The sequence below is a fragment of the Alosa sapidissima genome, chromosome 8 (assembly GCF_018492685.1).
Source record: "Alosa sapidissima isolate fAloSap1 chromosome 8, fAloSap1.pri, whole genome shotgun sequence".
NCBI classification, from domain to species: domain Eukaryota; kingdom Metazoa; phylum Chordata; class Actinopteri; order Clupeiformes; family Clupeidae; genus Alosa; species Alosa sapidissima.
In genome coordinates this window covers 713,158-734,818 of record NC_055964.1, presented here as the reverse complement: position 1 = coordinate 734,818, position 21,661 = coordinate 713,158, and the positions used below count along the sequence as shown (strand labels likewise).

Here is a 21,661-nt window from a genome sequence, read left to right as displayed (position 1 = left end):
GGCTAGACAGGAAAACAAACTTCTCCCACTACATGTGAACACGCCGTTTAGGCTAGGAGTACAGAAAGACTCATTGTACGCGAACGCACTGCTAGACAGGAGAACAAACTTCTCCCACTACATGTGAACATCGCGGCAGAAAGTCTCTAGCCTGGGTGTTCCCATGCTGCCTTGCGCGCGATTTGATTCACGCTGCTAAGGCAGCCTGGAGACCATGGAGCAAATTTTCGCCTGAGATAGGGAACCAATCACAGAACAGGGGGGAAAGCAAGACGATGATGAGCTATGCACAGACGCATTTGATAGACATCCGTGGCACCCAATAAACGGATCTGGGCATTTTTTTCAAATACGAGAAAATGAACGTTTGGTTCCCAGACCACGTCTCATTGAGAAGTGGTGGCGCTAGCCAGGCTAGAAAGTTTCACTGTGCACATGAGAAAACAGATTTTTTTTTTGGACGGCCACACATTGGTTTTGTCAGCCTCAGTATCAAAGGCTCTGCTTTTACCGGATTTTACACGTTAGGATTTTGGGTAGTTTAGTACTTTTTACGTTAAATTGCAAATATATTTTTTTTTCTCAAAACAAGGTTGATGCCCCATTAACTTTTGGGGTCTATATGAGCATATACAATCGCTTAGTCATGTTGTTGCTGGTTTTAAGTCTACCATGGACAGTTACAATTTTATGGCTTATACTCCAATTGTCAATGGAGAAATTGTACTGAATTTTTACTTCCGGAATCGGCTGTGGGGGCGGGACTGTTGTGTTTATCAAAAGGGTTCACTCAATATAGGTGATCAAAATTGGTGATGAAGCCACCAAACAGGAAGCAAGCTATATCTCAACTACGCCTTGATGTATCAAATTTTTATTTGACCCTAATCCTGATTGTGAGGACAAACAAGAAAATTTGCATAGTTGGCCTCTAGGGGCCACTGCAATAAGCAGGAAAGGCAAAGCCACCAAACAAGAGGGGTATGTCATATCTCAGCGAGGTGGAACAGCACAAATCGAGGGCAAATCAATCCAGTGTTAAACGTTCCACATACTCGACGCACCCGACCGGTAGCGCGACAATGTGACGTCACACGTAACCAATTATACTCGCGCGTCGTGGTCACGACACTAGTTGCAATATTCTCCTGAACAGAGGTGTCGCTGTTGTGAAAAGATTAACGCTAACTACGTTACACGACAGAAGAAGCTGCATTAAGAAACACTAGTAGCAGAGAATGTAAACGGGCTCTGCTATTATCTAGCCTCTGTGAGGGTACTTCAGACTTTGGTTGCTACTATTCACAACTACCACCATCATTATCATCTAGTTTCCAAGTTGTGCGCACAGGTAGATAGATAGATGGATATAGATGGATACTTTAGTCATCCCGAGGGAAATGTTAATAATTTAAACAGTTTAGTTAGCTGGCTAGCTAGCTAGCAGCTGGCTGAGTTTGTGTAATTTCCTGAAGTGGAAAGAGATTTTGTTCAGGCCTTAATAGATATCCTTTGTTTGAAAATAAATCGTTTGTATTCTTTCCTCTTAATTCCATGTGTTGCAACTCTCGCTGGTAACTTTGTTAACTTATCCAGCAAACTATTAAAAATTCACGACTGTAACAAAACACTGCAACTCTCGCTTGCCCTCGAACTAGTCCATCTTCCTGTTTCCGCTTTGTCGTGCTCGTCTGAAAAAAAATGAGTGGTGAGCTACCTGGCTAAAATCCTGGCGCGCCAGCAAGATCTACGTCATTTTGACGTCACGGTGTCGCGCTACCGGTCGGGTGCGTCGAGTATGTAGAAGCCCTTATGGATCTTAATGGGATGCATGTTAACATAGATCTCAATACAAATTTCAAGTTTTTGCCTGAAATTGCACTGTGCCTATTTACAAGGGCATTGTTCCCACCTCTTTTGGGGCCTACCATCAAATGTTGGACCTCTATAGAAAGCTGAGAACCTGTAGCTTTCGTAGGAAACAGTCAAAATAACTCACAAATAACTCTGTGTGATGTACTCACACAGAGTTACAGAGGCTAGAATATAGTTTTTTCTTTCTGCCGGATTACAAGCATCTCTGAACTGACCACATTTCAGCCCTCTGGGTCACTTGATATCCCTTAGAAACACAACTGAGCCCTAGCACCAGGTCTTGTGATTATTTGCCAAGGTATGCTCATGCGTTTTGTAAAATGCCTATGGAAACTCCCCATAGGACTTTTTGTTATCCAAAATGCATACTGACACTCAAATGCTTACTGCACATGAACCCCTTTGTGTAGAAGCATAATCCTGGTCTCAAATGAAAGGTAACACTTTGAGGTTTCTTGTGGACTATTTACATTGTATGTCAGGTGTTCTGATATAGACTGACTACACAAAATATGGAATAATTACAAAAAAAGTCATTTTTGCATTTACTTCGTTGGTTCAATGAGTGTGTATAAGATAAACTATACATCTGTACAACTAATATTGGATAATACAACATGAAGATTCAATTTCTATGGATTATTGTGAATATTTCAGTACCCAATATGTTGCATCTACTTATGGTGCTGCAGCTACACTGCAGCCAGAAGTCAGGGTAGCACCAAAACCGGAGGAGGGGGAGGGGGGCATTTTGGATCAAATTTAATTGAGACATAATAAAATGAATCTGAAAATGTAAAGCACTATACAGATTGCACATGAAAAAAGTTGTAATTTTTGGATTCCCAAGAGCCAAAGCTTTGAAATTGTGTTTAACATTACTATGCTACATAGCAATATGGTGCATACAATTGATTTAGAAGGTTGGGGGGAGGTGGGTGGGGTGGGTGCTGTCCCGCCAGCATTAACTGGGGATAAACAATTAGCACGTTATCACGAGCAGGTAGTTTACCTTATTTGCTGCAGATGTGACTCTGATTCAATAAACAGGTCTGCGCGAACATATGGTGTTGGCGTGTCCATAATAAAATAACAAAATCTAACCATATTTTGAGGATTAATTGAGACGGAACCAAGTGCTGCTCAGATCCAAGTTTGTAACTTGGGAGAGTGGCTATGTTAAGCAGCTCATGTTGGGGAGGTGGAGAGAGAGCCTCGCTTCGGTAGGCCTATAGCCTACTTATTATTTTGAATGGCTGCTTTAGAGTATGTTGTTAGGAAAGTTCAAATTAAAATATACAAGTGTATTGAAAAAAAAACACTAGACCTATCCCGAGATTAAACCATACCACGCACAACATATCTGCATACACAGCAGACACTATCAAGTGCACCACTGCATAGCTGCTACAGTACGTGATTTGTCTTGCAGACTTCATCAGTGCCCGCTGGTTACTGTTATACTTAATTTAAATGTGGGCAATGTAGGCCTAATATTGGTGATTTCGAGACTGCATAGCCTATACAGCAAGGCATAATTTTTTCAGCACATGATTTGATCTTTAGAAGGCATTAGACTATCTGTCGTCCAGCCATCAAGATTGCATCGCAGTAGGCTATTGTTGCGTTTGTGGAAAAATGATCGTTAGCTTATTTCTGTGAATAGTCTTCTATCCCAAGTTAAATATGGCAAGGTAGCTGTGCCTAAAAGCTGAAAGTATTCTTGTTGTGTGTAAGGTGATACGTGACTGAAGGTGTAGCCTTTGTTAGCGCGTCTTCCAATGGTGAGTGTGCAAGTTTAGTTTACTTGGCAAGGTAGGTAAAGTGTAATTTCTTTTGGCGTAGGCTTATGTTGTCCATTGTCGTTTAAACAGTTGAAACCAGGTTTAGTTATGTTTTTGTGTGAATTTATGAATACAAATAAAGGGAACATTTTCATAGCCTACAAACTCAGATTTATTTATTTAGATAGATAGATAGATAGATAGATACTTTATTGATCCCCAAGGGATTCAATAAAGGATTCAAGGATTCAAGTTTCACTAAATTTACTACTGAAAAGTAGCAGCCTATCCAAAGTTATGCAAAGTTATGTGTGTTAAAACATTTCACACGGTTAGGATATCGGATGTCACTTCTACAAGTACCCCAGGCATGTATTTGAACTCTTTTGAGCTCTTTAGTTATTTAGTTTCTTAGGCTACTCGCAAAAGAAGCATTATAGCATTCACGTAACCGGCGTATTGTCATACAGAATGGACACTAGAAAATTCAAAATTGACCGAGGTCGTCCGAAGTCCTCATTGTGACATAGTGAAAAGGGGCGGGGCTTGGGTCGGTCAATTGACCTGTCGCTAAGCCCCGCCCCCCATTGTTACTGTGTGAAACTCAGACAAACATACCAGACTTGATTAGAAATACATTATGGAGAATGGCAGCTGACAGTATACCAAAGCAGGCTTTGAGGACCTTTTGGTTAATAAAGGATATCATTTCCTCCAGAAGCAATCAAAAGGGACTTAATTATGCTATGGAGGGGTATAGTCAAAACTTTAAAATGTATACAAGGTGACAAGCTTAAAGTGGAGGCGAGTAGCCAGATCACCGTGCAAAAACCACTGACGTTAATGCTAGCTAGCTAGCTAGCTAGTTGAAGATTGAGACCGAGTGTTAGGCTATATTAAAATTCGATGTAGTAAGAATATAGTAGTTGGCTAATGAGCATTTTCATCTTGGGATTTAACAGGGAACTTGGTTACTATGCCAACGTTGTTGGCTTAGTAGCCTACATTACGTCAAGCTGTTGCAAATGCGAGAGACGTCCTGTAGGCTACTGTTGATGAAATATACCCTCATTTACTAGCCACTCGGGGTACCGGCTATCGGTATTACACGTCCCCCATGCACAACGTTTGACCATGGTTATCCGTCGCTTTTTTTTTTTTTGAGGAAATAAACTCCATAAATAACCATTAATTTGTCATTTTATGCCTCCTCCCTGTTGTTTCCTATTTGTTCGAGCTGATTAGATGTCCGAGTCTGTTGAGGCTGGACTGGCATTGGCTCATCTGCGTTCTAAGAGTGGCGCTTAGTGACAGGTCAATTGGCAGGAAATTGCTGTAAATACTACTAAATTACCTTACCCTTGACAAAACTCCATGATGTGTCCATGGCAACACAATCAATTTTTTTATCTTATATAATTATATCTTCATCTTGTGTGATGGTAATTGTTTGATATATAATTTAGCCTTGTATAGTTAAATTACATTCATTTCATGTATTTTCAGTTATTTGATGAGGTGCTTTTGGTATTGGACCCTGACATGTACTTAAAAAAGAGGTCAGCACTGAAATGTGAGAAACAGGAGCACAAAGATTTCTATAACTCTGAGAAGACTCTGCCACCAATTACAAAGGATGAGGGATTGATATCTGTGAAAGAAATGTAAGTATTCTTATTTTACTACACTTTTTTCATTTAAGTGGAACACAAGTTGGAATTTTTTGCTCAACTGTTGATCTCTCAAACATCATCAAATGCATTAAACATGTTGAGAATGTACAATGGGCAGTGCTTCGACTTGGCCAGCTTCCCTCGCGGTCCACGCACGGGATCACGCGGCATCACGCGACTTTAATTTGTATTTTTCCAGTGACGCTGCAACAACCGGCAGAGGTCTCAAGTGAGCAGGGTGTCTCGTAAAAAGAAATGGAGCTGGAAAACCCTACACAGACTTCACTACAGACTTTAGCAGACTGGTTTAGAAATAATTTAATAGCCAGAAATATGCCTGCCCTGCCCTAATAAAGAAATATCTGGTTAACGGCGAGTGAATCCCTTTTGCAGCCGTAGAAGAAACGCAGGACAAATTAAACATTCTGGTTTTCTCCGAGTGCAACGATGATAGACAGACATCATTTGGACAAAATATAGAGCATATTAACCTCCGTTGCTCAGCCAAATGCCTTCCTGTTACGTCCTGTTATCACGGAGTTACAGGCGATAAACTATTTTTGATGGTCACAAGTTTACTTCATTAGCGTTTATTTTTTTGATTAGGCCTATTAAAGAGTGTTTTTCATTTAAAGGCTTGACTTCGTGTTTATTCAGAAGAGCATTTAGTGCTCTCCCCAATCCCAGACGTTCACATTGCATGTTTGTTTGTAATGGAGGGAACCGCGAGATACGCTTGTCATCGGCGCCGATACCGTGGGTGCTCCGTCTCTCGGGCACCCACTGAAAACATCGAGCACCCACGTGTGCCAGCTTACAGCCCCGGCTAAATTTACATTTATTTAAAATCAAACATCGCAGTTTATGTTAAATTCAGCATCTCTCATAATGTGATTGGATATGTTGCTGTCAATTCCCTACTCCATATACTAACCACCAATGAGAGCGTCTCTCGTATGAAAATTCCTGACACTTCCCACCTAAAGAATTAACGCAAGGGTTTGTCGGGTCTTCAGCCCCGAATGTTTAAAATGTATATAGCCCTGAATATCATTTTAAAAGTAGTCTGACAAAGCTTATTGTTTTGTGACACAGCTAAACACTGGTACCTGATAGAACGTCTATAACATAGCCTAGGTGGTCGCAACTCACAAAAGTAAAGCAGACAGAAAGAACTCACGCAAATCTAGCCTACAACACACAGATTTAATTTCTCCCATTTAATACCATTTAATTTCTCAGAATTTAGGTCTACTAGGCCTACAATAACGTCATCACCAAATACATCTTTTATTTTTAGTTGATCAACCACAAAGAGTAGCATAGGCCTACTGTGCACAGTGCACTGACGACTGTAGCAGCCCAAGGTAACCAGTTGTTGTAGATGAGAGGCAACCCCTTGTTTCAGATAGCCTGGACAATATGTTACCTGGGTGTTGCCTACGTTATTAATTAATGGTAGCCTACAATAGTTAATAAATTCGCGTAACATATTAGTTGGCTCAAAGAGTAGGGAATCAGGATGGAGAGAGTCATGCGTGTGTTGCTTTTGCGGGATCGAATCCAGTTTAATGCTAGTTTTCAAAACATATATATTTTACATGTCTTTTGTCCGAGTGGCTGTAATGTAGCCGAGCGCTCATGGCGTATGAAAAGCGACTTCAAACCGCCTAAAACAACTTGTTTGTGAATGTCTGACAACTGCTGCAGCGCATGCACGCGCAAGGAAACCAGTAGGTGGAGAAACCAGAAGGCACACAACACTGGAACGATTTTAAGGCTATTTCGCATAGGCTACTCAATGGTGCTATTTCACACGCATTATAGCGACCCCCACTCACCGGGGTTAGGTGGAAGGTGTTAATAGACGATTGGCGTAGCCTACAGTGGACTAGGGCTGTCAAAATTGCAAAAAAATGACGTTGGAATATCCCCTCTAAAATAAACACATGTATTGGAATATCTAGGCTATATTATTTGCGCATTATGTCAGTGACGCGCATCGTGTCATCTGTTTTTAACTTTTTGTATGGTTATTGCTTGACGGGGGATCCCAAGCAACTTTCAGCCATAAGGCATTTCCTAATTCACCCGACACTGATATTCAAAATGTTGAAACTATTTCGGCATAGCCTATAAGCAGTTTAATTAAATGTAATGTTAGTTTTAAACAAACGGGGTGAGGCTTGGCCTCACAGATGCGCTCGTGCCTTAAATGGCAATACAAATCTTCACGATAGGCCTATTAACTGACCGCCCGATTCACGTTGGCTGGGGGGCAGGGGGTATGGAGTAAAACTTGTCACCTTAAACCGAATTTGAATATGAATTTGAGCAATTGTATTGGAAAAACGAATTTGAATAGTATATGTTGAAACTGAATTCATTAGATTGGAACTGAATCCCAGCCAACTTGAAATTGAATATAATATTTTGAAATTGAACTCATTTGCTCTGATACATAAATGATCCTGACTGAAAATTTCGCTCTTGGAATTTTAACATTCAGTTCTCATAATTCATTTTCAAAACGTGAAATTCAATGTCAGTCTACCGAGACAAAAACAGCCGGTAGCTAAGGAAGAGCAATCGAGTGCAGAGCTATTGTGATCGAGTGACTAGTGCCGAGCGCGAAGCAAAGAGCATAGTGTGGGCACCTGGTTTGCACGGTTATTAGATCTGCACGATTCATCTTACCTACCATTTGTAATTTAAACAAATAAAACATTTGTTGCAGTATTATTTCAAACTTCTAGCTTGTCAATCCTTGAAATACAGAACTAGCCTAGGCTACCCAGCCATCAAACATCAATGTAGCCTACTTACCTACCGTTTTTGTAATTTTAAACAAATAAAAAATGTTTTGCAGTATTACATTTAAAACTTCTAGCCTGTCAATCCTGTCAACTACCCAGCTAGCAATCAAACATCGATGTACTATCTTACCTACCGTTTTTGTAATTTTAAACAAATAGGCTAAAACATTTTTTGCAGTATTACATTTCAAACTTCCAGCCTGTTAGTCCTTGAAATACAGAATTACACAGCTAGCCATCAAACATCAATGTACTATCTACCAATTGCAGTAGGCTACTAATGCAAACTTCTAGCCTGTCATTCTTTAAAATGTCATGGGCATAACTTTCTCTCATTTTCGTTTTTCCTACTCAACTACTGCTCTATTTCTTATCCTGGACTGCCACCTACTGGATAGAAAAGGCAACAACCTAGTATGAGAATACAAATTTACATGTTTGAATGACCACAAAGGACAAATCATTACCGTTTTCTTACGTTTAAAGCCACTCTTGTAATACTATGATGTGTAGGCTACCTTTATTTGCTACCTTTATTTGCTTCCAATTACATATGGTTATGGTTACGCTTTTGTCCAAAGCAACATACAAATACAAAACAATATAATACAAATACAAAACAATATAAAACAGGGAACAAATTAAGATGTTGGTCAGACTATAAAAAAGAGAATAGCAATAATAAACAATAATTTACATTCAGTCAATAATATAATAAAAATAACAATAGCATGGTAAGATTATGGATAATATCAATAATAAACAACAATGTCAAATTAATCAACAGCCTAAATGAAAATAAAACAATACTATATAAACCATAAGTTTTAATGAACTAAGTGCATGTTGAACAGATATGTCTTTAGACCCCTGTTAAAAGACCCAAAACTATCACGGGAACAGAGCACTGGGCAACTCATTCCACCAACATGGAACCAATGAGGAAAAGTCTTGAATTTGACCTATGACTGGTCGACAAAACAGACGCTCTTCAGAAGGCCGCAGTGGGCAGTTGGGGATGTACGTCTTGATCATTGAATTAAATAACAAGGAGCAGATCCGGTCAGTGTCCTATAGGCCAAAGTGAGAGATTTAAATTTAATTCTACTATAGGGAGCTAATGGAGAGTAACTAGGAGAGGAGTTACATATGTCCTCTTTGGCTGATTAAAGACCAGGCGTGCTGCAGCATTCTGAATCAGCTGTACCAATCTTACTACACAAGCAGGTAAGCCAGCTAATAGTAAAATACAATAGTCCAGCTTGGAGATGACCTGAACAAGAAGTTGTGTGGAATCCTGTGTCATATAAGGTCTGATCTTCCTTATGTTGCAAAGGATAAACCTACATGATTTTGCAATTGCATCATATCTACTATCAGCTGATTACACACATGAACTGTAAAATTTAGATTGCCCATACATTTGGAAATCCATCACCACCAATGGCAAACAAATAAATTCCAGAGAAAACAACAGTGGACATGTTTATTAGTGTGTAAAGTGTTTTACAATATGTGTTTCATCTTTCAAAGATATTCATTAAGAGAAATCAAGTTTCGGTGTCCATGTCTGGTCGATGCCAGTCCAAAGGTCCATTGTCCTCAGTCTATCTCACTGTCCACTGTTCATTGAGGCCTGTCAACCTATGAAAATAAAACCAACAAACAATCAGTGTTTAGCTTAAAGTGTACTGTGAGTCTCTCGTTAATAGTTTTTTCATCTCTGCGCAAAGATGTCTCATAAACATCAGGCAATCAGGATACAGAGACAAGTCTGTGCACCTCATAGACAATCAGTTGTTTCTCACAAACACATTCATACCTTGCATCGTATACATCATAATATATCATAACACCTTCTCTGCACACACACATGACTTGGTCAATACAATGAGTTAATTAAGAACCAAGGACATTTCTATCGTCATACAACACATGATTTGCAATCTACACACAAATGACTGAAATAGAGTGGTGAAGTCCCACCCCTTCTACTTCCGGTCCATGGGACCTATCTTTCAAAAAATTATGAACGGGAGTTAATGGAGAGATAACAATTATTTTTTGGTCCAGTTTGAATTGTGCCACAAATTTCACATATGATGTGTGTGAATTTAAAAGATCATTTTCACGTCAAGAAAGTACTGTTGTTCGATAGACTTCAAAAGTTATGTTGGTTTTGTGCGAATCCACTCAGTGGACTACATCTCTCGTCTCGAACGATGTATGTCACCAACGTAATGAAACGATAAGAGCTGTTATGCTAGTTAACGGTTGCATCTTGCTGCCTGCTATGTCACTTAACAGTATGTAATGTACAGTCTATGGACGAATACAACTTACCTGATGTGTTTAATCCTCTGACTCATGGTATTTTCTTCGGCAAGGAAAGGCCAATTAAGACCTGTTGCTGGTATGCTTGTACAATCTAGTGTGGCTGTGATGAGCTAACGTCACTAGCGCGACTGATGGGTTTGTAGTCGTTGGAATTACGATCTTTCACAATGTTGTAATTCAATAGTTACGAAACAAACTGCAAATGTCTTTACATGAAAAATTGTCTTTAAAATTGACAAACATCATATGGGTAATTCAAGGCACAAGTCAACCGGGACCAGAAAATAATTTCTTTTTCGCCATAGACTGCCGTTCAAATTTTTTTGAAAGATAGGTCCCATGGAGGCAAACGGAAGGGGTGGGACTTCACCACTCTATAGAAGTATCAAGACAACACACGGTTAAAGTATTACTAGTTAGGTTACTGTAATATACTGTGTCTATTTCTCAATAACTTTTACAAAATCTGCATGGAGTCGATGAAGAAGCATAAATCAGCCTGTAGAAATACTGTTAAACTAGGGTCTCTTGAGTCTTGATCATATTATCGAAAAACATGCAGTTTGAAATTATTAGAAGCTAGCTACCATTTGCTAACAAAGTTGTCGCAATCCATTTGCCTAGCAACATTACGGCACGGCAGCATTGCCCAAAAAAATGGCCCCACGTAGCATCAGCTAACAGACAACACTGTCACGGTCGGGTCTAGAACCCGGGCCGCCGGAGTGGCAAACTGACTTTTAACCCACTAGGCCACTGAGACTAATGACTCAAGTGCAGAGCAGACAAAGTAAGATTAACTGAGTTTATTTCAGGTTTTAGACACAAAAGCTCAGAAGATCCGAAAAAGTCAAAAACAGTCCAAAAAGTTAAATCCAAAACATCAATCCAAGGCGTAATCCAGAAAATCAAAGTCCAAGAGCCAAGCCAGGGTTCAGATAACGGAGTTCAGTCCGAGGGAGGAAAGGCAAACAAATCCAATAGGAGAATCCAAAGGAGATACCTTAAACAGTCCGGGTCAACACAGAGGTAAAGAATCCACAGGGCAAAAACTTCCACAAATTTCCACAAAGGCTTAGAGCTTGAGACACACAGGGTAATCACGAAGACTTAGCAAAGACACAGACAAAGAGCAGGGTTTAAATACACTGACACAATGAGGAAATGAGACATGTGACCAGAGACAATGAGGAACAGGTTAATTGGATAACAAGAGGATTGGGTAACAAGTGACTAGCTAGGGACAGAACAGAAGTTTTTGGTGACATGTAGTGGCCAAAATAGTTAATGCGTGACAGGACCCCCCTCTCTAAGAACGTCTCCTGACGTTCCCTGGACAATCAGGATGTTGGAGATGAAAGTTCTTTTTGAGATCTTTGTCCAGGACATCTCGTGCTGGGACCCAGGAGCGCTCTTCTGGTCCATAGCCCTCCCAGTCCACCAGGTACTGGATCCCGCCACGAACCCGGCGGGATTCCAGCAACCGGCGAATAGTGTAAGTGAGCTGACCATCAATGATCCGAGGCGGTGGTGGGGCCTTGGGGATAGGGGCAAAGGGGGAAAACAGGACTGGGCGTAACTGGGACACATGGAAAGTAGGATTGATCTTCAGGGACCGGGGCAACTGGAGACGGTAGGTGACTGGGTTAACTCTGTGGGTAACCTTGAAGGGACCGATAAAACGAGGGGCCAGTTTGCGGGATTCCACCCGCAACGGGATGTCTTTAGAGGACAGCCAAACCTGCTGTCCAGGTCGGAACTGCAGTGCAGGCCTCCGACGGCGATTGGCCTGACGCTGGTTCCTCTTGGATGTCTGCTGCAGTGACCGTCGAGCTCGCCGCCAGGTCCTCTTGCAACGCCGGACGAAGTGCAAGACAGAGGGAACACTGACCTCACCCTCTTTTTCAGGGAACAGTGGCGGCTGATACCCAAACTGGGTTTGAAAAGGCAACATCCCTGTGGCTGAAGACTGGAGGGTATTATGAGCGTATTCTGCCCACAACAGTTGAGAGCTCCAGGAAGTGGGGTTGTCGGACACCAGACTTCTCAAAGTAGTCTCCAGCTGCTGGTTGACCCGTTCAGTCTGGCCATTAGACTGAGGATGATACCCAGATGAGAGGCTGGCTGTGGCTCCAATCAGCTTACAAAAGGCCCGCCACACACAGGAGGAGAACTGGGGACCCCTGTCCGAGACGATGTCCTGGGGGAGGCATGGAGAAAAACAAGCTTAGCAGTCTCAAATGCTGTAGGCAGCTTGGGCAAAGGTATGAAACGGCAGGCTTTAGAAAATCTATCAATAATAACCAGAATAACACTGTTACCTTCAGAAACTGGTAAGCCGGTGACAAAGTACATGGACAGATGAGACCAAGGGCGATGAGGGATGGGGAGGGGATGCAGAAGACCTTGTGGACGTTGATGTTGGTTCTTACTCTGGACGCACACAGAGCAGCTGGCCACAAAGGCCTTGATGTCTTTTAACATATCAGGCCACCAGAAACGTCTCTGGAGAAACTCACAGGTCCTCTGGGACCCAGGATGGGCAGTGAGGTGGGATGAATGGCCCCATTGAAGAACCTGGGACCTTACAATCCGGGGCACATACAGCAGTCCTCTTGGACCAGTTCCAGGATCTGGGTGTTTCAGAAGTGCCTTCTTCACAATTGCCTCAATTCCCCAGCGGATAGGTGCCACTATTCGTTTAGCAGCAATTATGGTTCTCGCCTCATCATCTTCCCGACTTGAGGGAAGGAATTGCCTAGAGAGTGCATCTGGCTTCTTGTTCTTGGTTCCAGGGCGGTATGAGAGCGTGAAATCAAAACGAGTGAAGAACAGTGGCCACCGGGCTTGACGGGGGTTCAGGCGTTTGGCTTGTTGGAGGTATTCCAGGTTCTTGTGGTCAGTCCATACCAAGAATGGATGCTGGGCCCCCTCCAGCCAGTGTCTCCATTCTTCTAGGGCACGCTTAACTGCCAATAGCTCTCTATCTCCAACATCATACCTGGTCTCGGTATTAGTCAAACGGTGGGACATGAAAGCACAAGGATGCAGCTTTCCATCCGATGAACGTTGAGACAGGACAGCACCTATCCCGACATCTGATGCGTCCACCTCAACAATGAATGGCAATGTTGGATCGGGCAGCGTCAGAATGGGGGCAGAGGAAAAGCTTTGCTTCAGCTTCTTGAATGCCTTATCCGCCTCCTGAGTCCAAACGAAGGGCACATTACTTTTCTTAGTCAGCCTGGTAATGGGAGCAGCCACAGAACTGAAATTTCGGACAAATTTGCGATAGAAATTTGCAAACCCCAGAAATATTTGGATCTCCTTGACAGACCTAGGAGTAGCCCAGTTACTCACTGCTCGTGTCTTCTTAGGATCCATTTCAACACTGCCTTCCCTGATGATGAATCCGAGGAAGGAGACCTCAGTGGTGTGGAATTCACACTTCTCTGGTTTAACAAAGAGAGAATTCTTGAGCAACCTCTGGAGAACCTGACGCACATGATGGTGATGCTCGTGTAGGGACTTCGAGAATATTAAAATATCGTCCAGGTACACAAACACAAATTGGTTAATCATGTCCCTGAGAACATCATTGATTAGGGCCTGGAAGACTGCAGTGGCGTTGGTTAGCCCAAAGGGCATCACTTGGTACTCATAATGACCAGATGGGGTGTTAAACGCAGTCTTCCATTCGTCTCCTTGGCGGATTCTGACAAGATGATACGCGTTGCGCAGATCCAGTTTTGAGAAGATGGTGGCTCCCTGAAGTAGGTCAAAAGCAGTAGACATCAGAGGCAGAGGGTAGCGATTACGAACGGTGATCTTGTTGAGACCCCGGTAGTCAATACATGGGCGTAAACCTCCATCTTTTTTACCCACAAAGAAGAACCCTGCCCCTGCTGGAGAAGTAGAGGGGCGAATAAAACCAGGCCAGGAGGCCAGGGCATCCTTGATGTAGGCATCCATTGCCTTACGCTCAGGTAATGAAAGAGAGAAGATACGGCCTCGTGGAGGAGCGGTGCCAGGCAGGAGTTCAATGGCGCAGTCATAAGGCCTATGGAGTGGAAGAGTAGATGCTCTTTTCTTGCTGAACACCTCCTTCAAGTCCAGATACTCAGCGGGGACATGGGATAACTCGGAGGGATCTATAGACTCTGGCTGAAAGGAAGGGCTTGCAAAGAGGCATGTAGCGTGACACGTAGGACCCCATTCAAGGATAACACCTCGACTCCAATCTATGTGAGGATTGTGGCGGTTTAACCAAGGGAAACCTAATACCACTGGGAATTCAGGGGAGCTTATTAGATGCAACGCTATCTCTTCTTGGTGATTCTCAATCATGAGACGCACAGAGGATGTAACAGAAGTCACCACCCCTGGACCAAGAGGGTGGCCATCTAAGGCGGTGACAGAGAGAGGGACATCAAGAGGGACTTGAGGAACGTTGAGTCTGTGAACAAGGCTGGCATCAATAAAGTTTCCAGCAGCACCAGAATCTACCAAGGCATGGCAAGAGTACACTTCTTCTGCCCAAGAGATTTTAATGGGAAGGTAGACACCAGCACCGGGTAATTCGGGAGAAAAGGTGGCTCCCGTCACAGCCCTCCCTCTGCTGGACGGGACTGGTCTTTTCCCAAGAGATCTGGGCAGGAAGCTCTGAAGTGACCAGGCTTGCCACAGTAAATGCAGCATCTCCCCCTTCTGCGCCGATCCTTCTCAGCCTGAGACAAGCGAGCACGTCCAATTTGCATAGGCTCAGGATCATCTGTGGGGATTGCAGACTGTTGCCAGAGAGGAGGTGGCCCCTCGGATGTAACTGGATAACTGGTACGGTTCCGGTTACGTTCCCGGAGCCGATTGTCTAAACGTATTGCATGGGCAATCAGGGACTCAAGGTTGTTGGGACAGTCAATTGACGCCAGGCCATCTTTCAAAGCTTCAGATAGCCCATTCATAAAAGCTGACACAAGTGCTGGCTCATTCCAGCCACTGTCAGCTGCTAGGGTTCGAAAAGTGATGGCATAATCAGCTACACTGTTCCTCCCTTGGCGGAGATTTAAGCCTTGTCTTGCAGACCCCTGACCTCTGGCAGATTGATCAAAAACATGCAGCATGCCATCAGAGAATGTTTTGAAATCCGAGCACTCAGGGCCTTGTTTCTGCCAGATGGCTGTAGCCCAGGCACAGGCCTTATCAGTCAGGAGAGTAACCACATTAGCAATTTTAGCCCTATCCGTAGGATACATAGAAGGTTGCAATTCAAAAGTCAATTGACACTGGGTCAGGAACCCCCGGCATTGGCCCAGAGCACCGTCATACCTCCGAGGTGTAGGAAGCCGAGGTTCAGAACCCGGAGGTGGACCTGGAGCAGGAGCAGGTGGGGGAACCAGAGGTTGTGGACCAGCAGGTGGAGCAGTAGGAGGAGCTGATGGTTGTAGTTGAGTCAAGCTCTGAACGGTTTCATAGAGTTGCCTTAGAATTTGGTCATGGCGACTTAAAACATTATGTTGATTTACCAATGCTTGCCCATGAGTGTCCATTGTTGCACCAAAGCTATTCAAGGCAGCCATTATTTTTTCAAACTCAGTGGGAACAACGTTAAGGGAACTTGATGCTTCTGCTGAGTCAGTCATGGCTAAGTCTTCTATCACGGTCGGGTCTAGAACCCGGGCCGCCGGAGTGGCAAACTGACTTTTAACCCACTAGGCCACTGAGACTAATGACTCAAGTGCAGAGCAGACAAAGTAAGATTAAATGAGTTTATTTCAGGTTTTAGACACAAAAGCTCAGAAGATCCGAAAAAGTCAAAAACAGTCCAAAAAGTTAAATCCAAAACATCAATCCAAGGCGTAATCCAGAAAATCAAAGTCCAAGAGCCAAGCCAGGGTTCAGATAACGGAGTTCAGTCCGAGGGAGGAAAGGCAAACAAATCCAATAGGAGAATCCAAAGGAGATACCTTAAACAGTCCGGGTCAACACAGAGGTAAAGAATCCACAGGGCAAAAACTTCCACAAATTTCCACAAAGGCTTAGAGCTTGAGACACACAGGGTAATCACGAAGACTTAGCAAAGACACAGACAAAGAGCAGGGTTTAAATACACTGACACAATGAGGAAATGAGACATGTGACCAGAGACAATGAGGAACAGGTTAATTGGATAACAAGAGGATTGGGTAGGGACAGAACAGAAGTTTTTGGCGACATCTAGTGGCCAAAGTAGTTAATGCGTGACAAACACAACGATGAAAAAAGCTTAACTAGGGGGACAACACAACGATGAAAAAAGCTTAACTAGGGGGACACAGAGCCGTGTATATCTCTATATACGGCTCTGAGGGGACATATCCAGTTTTGCTCCATGAATGATACAGTTTAACCAGAGATTGTAACGTGTTCTTACATGCCTAAAAGGCACAATAATATGACAATGACCTATCATATTGTTCTATCAAAGAGTAACGTTATATCGTAACACCCCCAATTATCACCACTTTTGTTAAAGGTCTCATCTCATAGTTTTTTCATTAATTTTGCAGTGGTCTGTAGTATTGATGAATGCCCTGTGAGCCGGTTTTGGTGAAAAAAATGCTGTCCTGCGTCTGTTTCATGCTGTTCTAGTTTGGTGGGGAAGGTGGGCGGGGAGGAACGACTGGATTTTGCCTTTAGTCATGAATATTAATGACATGCTAATGATTTCACCTCTGATTGGCTAACAGTACTATGATGCTTCCTCCAGTGCGTCCTCATCTGATTCTGCCTGTGCTATGCTCCATATTCAACTTTACAGTGCTAAAACCTGGCTAAAACTCGAGTCAAAACTGTTGCACAAAATGTCTTCGGAAATACAACTTCATGTGTTTGATCCTAGTATCCGAGTAGGAAGAAGAACCGCTTCCTGATCGTTTGTCGTGAACGTTGGTTTAATAGAATGGTAACAATTGCCTGTCAGCTTAAAATTTCTCCTAAAAGAGGTAAACGTTTGTGACAATTGTCATCTTGCTTTCAAGTAATAAACAGTTGGAAACGTTTTAAAGTAAAGACCTATTTCTTTACACAGTCAAAAGTCTTTGCAATCTTCCTAGTAGATATTTTACTTCACAACACAGGTAAGCACCCTAAATGCAGTTCAGCCACTGACCTAGCCTGCTAATGCTAGATAGTTATGGTTTGAATTCCATGATACTATCATTGAAAGACCACTTGGTCATAGCCCAATATATATATATAGATCTAAATGCAAACACACCTACCTAGCTATATTTTGCTGGAATTGTACCAGAATGCCTACAGATGCAGAGAATGTGTGCTGCAAGACTTCTTAATGAGAACTATGGCTTTAATAGCCTGACATTGGCAGAGGTTAGCCTACTCAAGTTGTACGTCTGTCACGTATGACAGAAAAAGTAGCCTACTATAGGAATCTTAGTATTTGGAGACTAAATATTACAGTGATCTTATAGGAATACTATAGTATTTGGACATACTATAGGTACTATAAGTCTACTATAGAAAAACTATAGCAGTTACAGGATATTATAGTTATTAGTAGTACTACTACAGTATGTCCCAATTATTCCTATAATAATTATTCCTATAAGATTACTATAATATTTTGTCCCAAATACTATAAGATTCTTATACTACTTTTTCGTAAGGGGATTGCTCATGTGGTTAGAAAAATGGGAAACACCAGTACCCCTGTTGTCTGTATGACCCTGTACCCAGGATTAGAACCAGTCTGCCTTAGCATAATGTACTCCCTTCAAAATGCACTAAACATTCAACTATGACGACTATGGCCCTCTGTGAGACAGAAGATATGAAAGGTAAGATAAACCTTTAGCTTAAAAAGGGACAAAAACTGATGAAACTCCTAAAACAAATATACAAAACAGGTACATTTTTAGGTACAGGTTAGAAGCAAAGGTTTGTGATCTAACTTTTATTGTTGTGCTAGTTCGTTTCTAGAAGTCTTTTTCTAGTAGGCTAATACAGGTTCTTATGTGCTCGTCAATGTTTGGGACTGTCAATTCATGGGTTTCTTCAGGTCACTTTCCACAGGTGTATAAAATCTGAAAAGTAGCCTAAATCGAGGTAAATCGAGCTTTTTCAGAAGGGGCGGCAGGCAGAGCGATGTACAGTGGCAGAGCGACGCACAGTGGCTGAAAGTGGTACTAAAGCTTCACGCAGCTTCACGGCTCGTAATGCGCGACTGAAGTGGCCATTTGAAAGCGATGCCCACTGTAGAGACCTGCATTGCATTACCCGGACAACAATCAAAGGGTACGTTCAAAATTTCATTCTGGCACCCTGAAATGGATTGGTGCTCTGCAGTTTGAAAAAGACAAGTGTTCTATCATCCCATTATTAACGAATTAACAAATGGTTTCTCATGAAACCAAGTTGACACTAAAGGCCGTCACACACAGCCAGCGATGTGACAGTCGAATGTGACGGTGGAATTATGTTAATCACGTTATTACACACAGTACTCACGATGCGAGCAATTGTATTTTCTGTATACTGTGAACAGATGAGCACCCATCGATTCAGTGAAGACACTGACCAGACAGCTGTTTTCTATTATGACGCATGACTTATTATGCCCAGTCATTCTGTAGCCGAGGTGTCAATACGTTTTTTTCTGGGGAGACACTGTTACCACAAACACACCAGAGTCGGAGGGTAGCCTTTAGAAAAGATAAATATTTATTTTTTTATATTGAGACAGCAGTCAACTCTTGTTTAAAAATACTCAGTCTATTCGTGATAAAATCCACAATCCAAGGTATGGCAGTGACGGGATGAGCAGCAATTATGGCACTGCACAGTTCAAGTGGAGCGGGAGAGGCAATTAGAACCGGCTGCGCACACACATGCTGGCTTGCGGGAGGGCAGGGTCTTGGTTCGTGACTGACAGCTAGGGGCGGGTGAGCCGCAGGCAGACACCAGACGGACCAATAGCAAAGATCCGCTGATGAGAGAGAGAGAGACAATTAATAGCTACACACAGGTGAGAGGATGCCACGCCAACAACAAAGGCCAAATAATATCAAAGTCCATCAAATCAGCACACGAGTGTAAGAGTCTATGAAGAATATAAGTATCACACGAGAACAATAAAGTCCATCAAAGTATCACACAGAGGTAATCCATCACAGCACAGCAAACATGTGAAATACGATGCCGGAGAGTTAATTGAAAATACACAGGGCTTTGTAAGTGTCCAGACTCAGCACTTTAACTGGGCGATCGTAGCTGTAATACAGTTTTAAATCCAAGAAGCCACCAGTCGCTGGCTCGTCTGATTCAGTAAGAAAGAGGAAAACGGCACTTAACTTGGCAGAGGGCGGCTTATGTAAACCGCACCCCCGAGGTGAATAGTCAGGCGTGTTAGTATTCCCACAGCAGGCTGGTTCGTAGCGGCGGCCGGCTCAAGTTGGATACCAGGACGACACTCCTTCGCTAGAGTATAGTAGAAGCACGATCAGCAGGCAACAGCTTCGCAATGGCAAGCTGTAGTCCCACAACAATTACGACGAAGTCAATACACTTAACTTTGCAGAGGGCAACTGCAAGCCGCACCCCTGCGATGAATGAACAGGCGTTGTCACTGCTTTGCAATAGTTCGATCACAGCAACGTCCCTTCGGGTCAAGCGTCCAAAAACTGGCTGTCACCAACCCAAAACTGGCTCCACTATGTGCTGTGCCTAGCTCTCATCCACAGTGTTCACAGAATGTGCAGACACCCTCTGACTACAAACCACACCAGTGACTCGCGACTACTGAAATGCTACTTGGCCCATCACCCCTAAATCACCACACCTGCGTGAACTAATTACCTCAATGCACCACAATGATCATACAACAGACTCCAGGTAAATTCTTACGTCACACGACACACCCACCTTCCAATCACCACACAGACACAAACACAGGCACGGGTTTCCCCGTGACAATTCCACTTGCTGTGTGCGTACCATTGACTTTATTAGATTCTATTCAATTTCACTGGTCACATGCCATAAATCGTAGTCGCAAAGCCGGCCATGTGTGTAGGCCTTAATACACACAGTGGGAGCAGGTAGAAATGTTTATGTTTCATTCAAGATCTTGACAAGAGCAAGGATGATGAACATATTGTAACTGATCTAGAGTTTGGAATTAATTCTGCATCTGTCCTATTTCCTCATAACACCCTCTGCCACTGTTTTCAGTTAGGGCGTTTTCACATCTGAAAGTCCAGACCAAGGTCTGAACCAACATATTTTTTTTTTCATTCAACATATTTTTTTTTCAAATTGACTTTTAGACCAAATGGTCTGACCAAATTATAATTAAATAGGCTATATGATCTTCTCCTCTCCCGTAAGCGTCCACGGCTCATTTTAGGCTGTTTATTTGGTTATTTGGTAGCTAGCTGCTCAACTTCCTGTAATTGGTCTGAACCATCCAAAAAGTGTTTACTGCATACTGCAAATGAACCGAACCATGGTTCAGTTTGATCCGGACCGAGACCACCTCTTTTGGTCGTACCAAATTTTGGTCTTTTGATCCAGACCGTGGTCTGTGGCACCTTTCTTAACTGCAATTGGACCAAACTGAAAAGTCTGAAGGTCTGGACCAAATGAGGTAGGTGTGAAAGCCCCCTTAGACTGACGTCATGCTCTGCTGTTCTGTCCCTTCAGTTAGTACCCAGAGTGTGCTCAGAATGCTCTGAGAGTGTGACGCTCTGAATAAATGAATGCTACTTCTGAATCTATGAATGGTTTCAAAGGGTCAGAGTGTGCTTGGACCGCTTGGAGTTGCAGTTCATGAATGTACCTAAATGGATATAATGAAGTGGCAGTGGCAAACCATTCAACGTTCAGATCCCATGTCACTAGTGTAACGCTGACTGCGCCTTTAGCTCCACTGCTAAACCATACCAAACAATAGAAAATCTACCACTTCCCGCTGGTCAGTGTGATACTCGTTGAGGAGACTAACCCCACCACAACAAAAGGCCTACATAATCCAGTATAAGTAAGATGTAACGTGAGCAAACATTTACTACATTGTCATAGAAGTCATGATGTTCTATTCAATGCTTAGTTGCTGGTGTAACACTGCGCACCAAAGAAATGGAAATTCAAGGCAGGTGGCTACTAGACATTTCAGGGCCCA

The 21,661-nt window shown here is 42.8% G+C and overlaps 1 protein-coding gene and 1 long non-coding RNA gene across 4 annotated transcripts in view; one reads left to right on the top strand and one right to left on the bottom strand.

Moving 5' to 3' along the window:
* The window catches only part of zgc:158260 (uncharacterized protein LOC571389 homolog), a 151,380-nt gene that overhangs the window by 96,454 nt on the left and 33,265 nt on the right, over nucleotides 1–21,661 (top strand). For all 3 annotated transcript variants that reach the window (XM_042100091.1, XM_042100092.1, XM_042100090.1), the window contains one exon: nucleotides 5,166–5,323. In XM_042100091.1, the coding sequence (XP_041956025.1) occupies nucleotides 5,166–5,323 (158 nt within the window). The remainder of the gene's footprint in view (nucleotides 1–5,165; nucleotides 5,324–21,661) is intronic.
* On the bottom strand, nucleotides 19,181–20,417 carry LOC121714903. Its single transcript, XR_006033479.1, has 2 exons — nucleotides 19,834–20,417; nucleotides 19,181–19,468 (listed from the first exon to the last, which is right to left on the bottom strand). It is a non-coding gene; the product is annotated as an uncharacterized LOC121714903 (long non-coding RNA).